Below are 2,103 nucleotides of genomic sequence, written 5' to 3' on the forward strand. Positions count from 1 at the left end.
TTTGTTTCATTCGATTTCGACGAACATCCGATATTCATTTCTTTGCTGACAGTCAGTTTGGTCATCAATAACACTTGACTCTTTCGATGATTATAATTAGCCGTCGTAATTCGTTTGTATTTATGTATTTAATATCAATGATTTGCGATAACAAAATTCTGTACTAGCCAAGGTACAACCTTGTGCCGACTGTGTGGACCACGCGCGGAGTACCCGCAATACAGGTGACCCAAACTAAAACATGCGTATATCGCTTACATGGCTCCCTTAAAATTGTTATTAACTATTTTAATATAAACTAACATCATAGTCAGGCCGCTATTTAAACTTACTAACTAGTGTTCGAGTTCGAAATAGGCCTTATCTAACCGATTTAACAAACTATTCGTAATATTAAGTGGTATTTCTATGTATACTTAGCTACACTTGTACTCTTTTGTCTTCATCATGGCTCTCCGTCTGGGAATTCACCCGGTCTTCTTTAGATCTTCTTCCGAGGCTTCAACTAATAGAACTAGCTTGTTGATTGGACGATCCAAGATTGAACCACTTGCGGTTTGTACAGTTGCTGATCGAACAAAACATTGATCATCTTCATTGACATTCGTTACTCTTGCCATAGGCCAGTGATTCCTTACTTTGTCCACGTGGATCAGCAAAACTATGTCTCCTACTTTGAAGTTTATCCGTATACCCATCCATTTCGATCTCGTTTGAAGATTCTGCAAGTACTCTTTCTTCCAACGTGTCCAGAATTGATTCGACAGGTGTTGTACTCGCCGCCATCGTCTTCTACAATAAAAATCTTCGTTCTAAAATTTGCCCGGAGGTGGTAGCACTAGTTTCGTTTTGCCAGTCAGTAGTGCATTCGGAGTGAGTGGTAAAGGCGAGAGGGGATCATTTAACGTTTCCACAGTTAAGGGGCGACCATTAACGATTGCTTCTGATTCACAGATGAATGTACGTAAAGACTCATCATCTAGTTTCTGACCATGCTGCCTGATGAGAGCGTTCATGACGTTACGGACAGATCGAATTTGTCGCTCCCAGACTCCTCCGAAGTTACTCGCTTTCGCTGGATTTTTTATCCAATCAATACTATTCTTCAGCAGTTCCGATTTAATCTTGTCATCATCCATCTCTTCAACAGCTTTCTTCAATTCGTTTTCCGCGCCTATAAAATTAGTTCCTCGATCACTACGAAGTTCTCTAATGTTACCTCTGCGACAAATGAATCTACGTAGCGCTTGTAGGAACGAGTCCGTTTCCATTGAGTGCGCAATCTCAATATGTATAGCACGACTACACATACACGTGAACAATGCTCCGTACCGCTTGACTTCTTTTCTGCCTTCTTTCACGTACCAGGGACCAAAATAGTCGACTGCGCTATAGATGAATGGTGGCACGTCTTCGAGTCTCGACTGTGGCAGGTCCGCCATCTTCTGTTCACCTGCAGTTCCTCTAAGGCGTCGACAAGTTACACACTCTGAGATTAGTCGTCGAACTACTGTATTGCCATTGATTACCCAATAACCGTGAGATCGTAGTTCGTTCATGGTTATACCTTTACCACTGTGTTGTGTTTTCTCATGAACATAGCTAACAATCAACTTCGTAAAGTGTTCAGACTTCGGTAAGATAATAGGTGTTTTTAAATTTTCCGTGAATTTTGATCTACGTATTCTTCCTCCAACTCTCAGAATACCGTCGGAATCTATGAATGGATCTAGCGTCTGAAGCGAGCTCGTTTTCTTCAGAACGGCTTTCTTTTTCTTATCGGAATGACGATTGCTTAACGATGTATCAGCTTGAATGCTCTTTATGTTCTTGATCTCCGTAGGAAATGCCTTGGATTGTATCTTTGGAAAATGGTTTAATGCCTGACTCTCTAAAGATTGCTGTTCTTAAACCGTTATTAAAAAAGTGTGGTCTCTCCTATGAAGAATTCTGCAGCTTTCGTCCAATATCTAATTTGAAATTTGTTTCGAAATCTATTGAGAAAGCAGTTGCTGTACAATTAATGAATTATCTTGACGAGAATAAACTACATGAGAAGTTCCAGTCTGCCTATAAGTCTCGTCATAGTACAGAAACAGCATT

General features: G+C 40.4%; 1 protein-coding gene across 1 annotated transcript; it reads right to left on the bottom strand.

Moving 5' to 3' along the window:
• Positions 1-812: 812 nt before the first annotated feature.
• LOC114541421 lies at positions 813-1,442 on the bottom strand. Its single transcript, XM_028561346.1, has one exon. It carries the CDS (start codon positions 1,440-1,442, stop codon positions 813-815), a length of 630 nt encoding a protein of 209 aa, XP_028417147.1.
• Between the last annotated feature and the right edge of the window lie 661 nt (positions 1,443-2,103).

This window comes from Dendronephthya gigantea, unplaced genomic scaffold (assembly GCF_004324835.1).
Source record: "Dendronephthya gigantea isolate DGI-Jeju-01 unplaced genomic scaffold, DenGig_1.0 000290F, whole genome shotgun sequence".
Taxonomy (NCBI): Eukaryota; Metazoa; Cnidaria; class Anthozoa; order Malacalcyonacea; family Nephtheidae; genus Dendronephthya; species Dendronephthya gigantea.

Excerpts from the sequence above, each read along its gene's own strand:
- LOC114541421 (XM_028561346.1), bottom strand. The coding sequence starts at position 1,442 with ATGGCGGACCTGCCACAGTCGAGACTCGAAGACGTGCCACCATTCATC.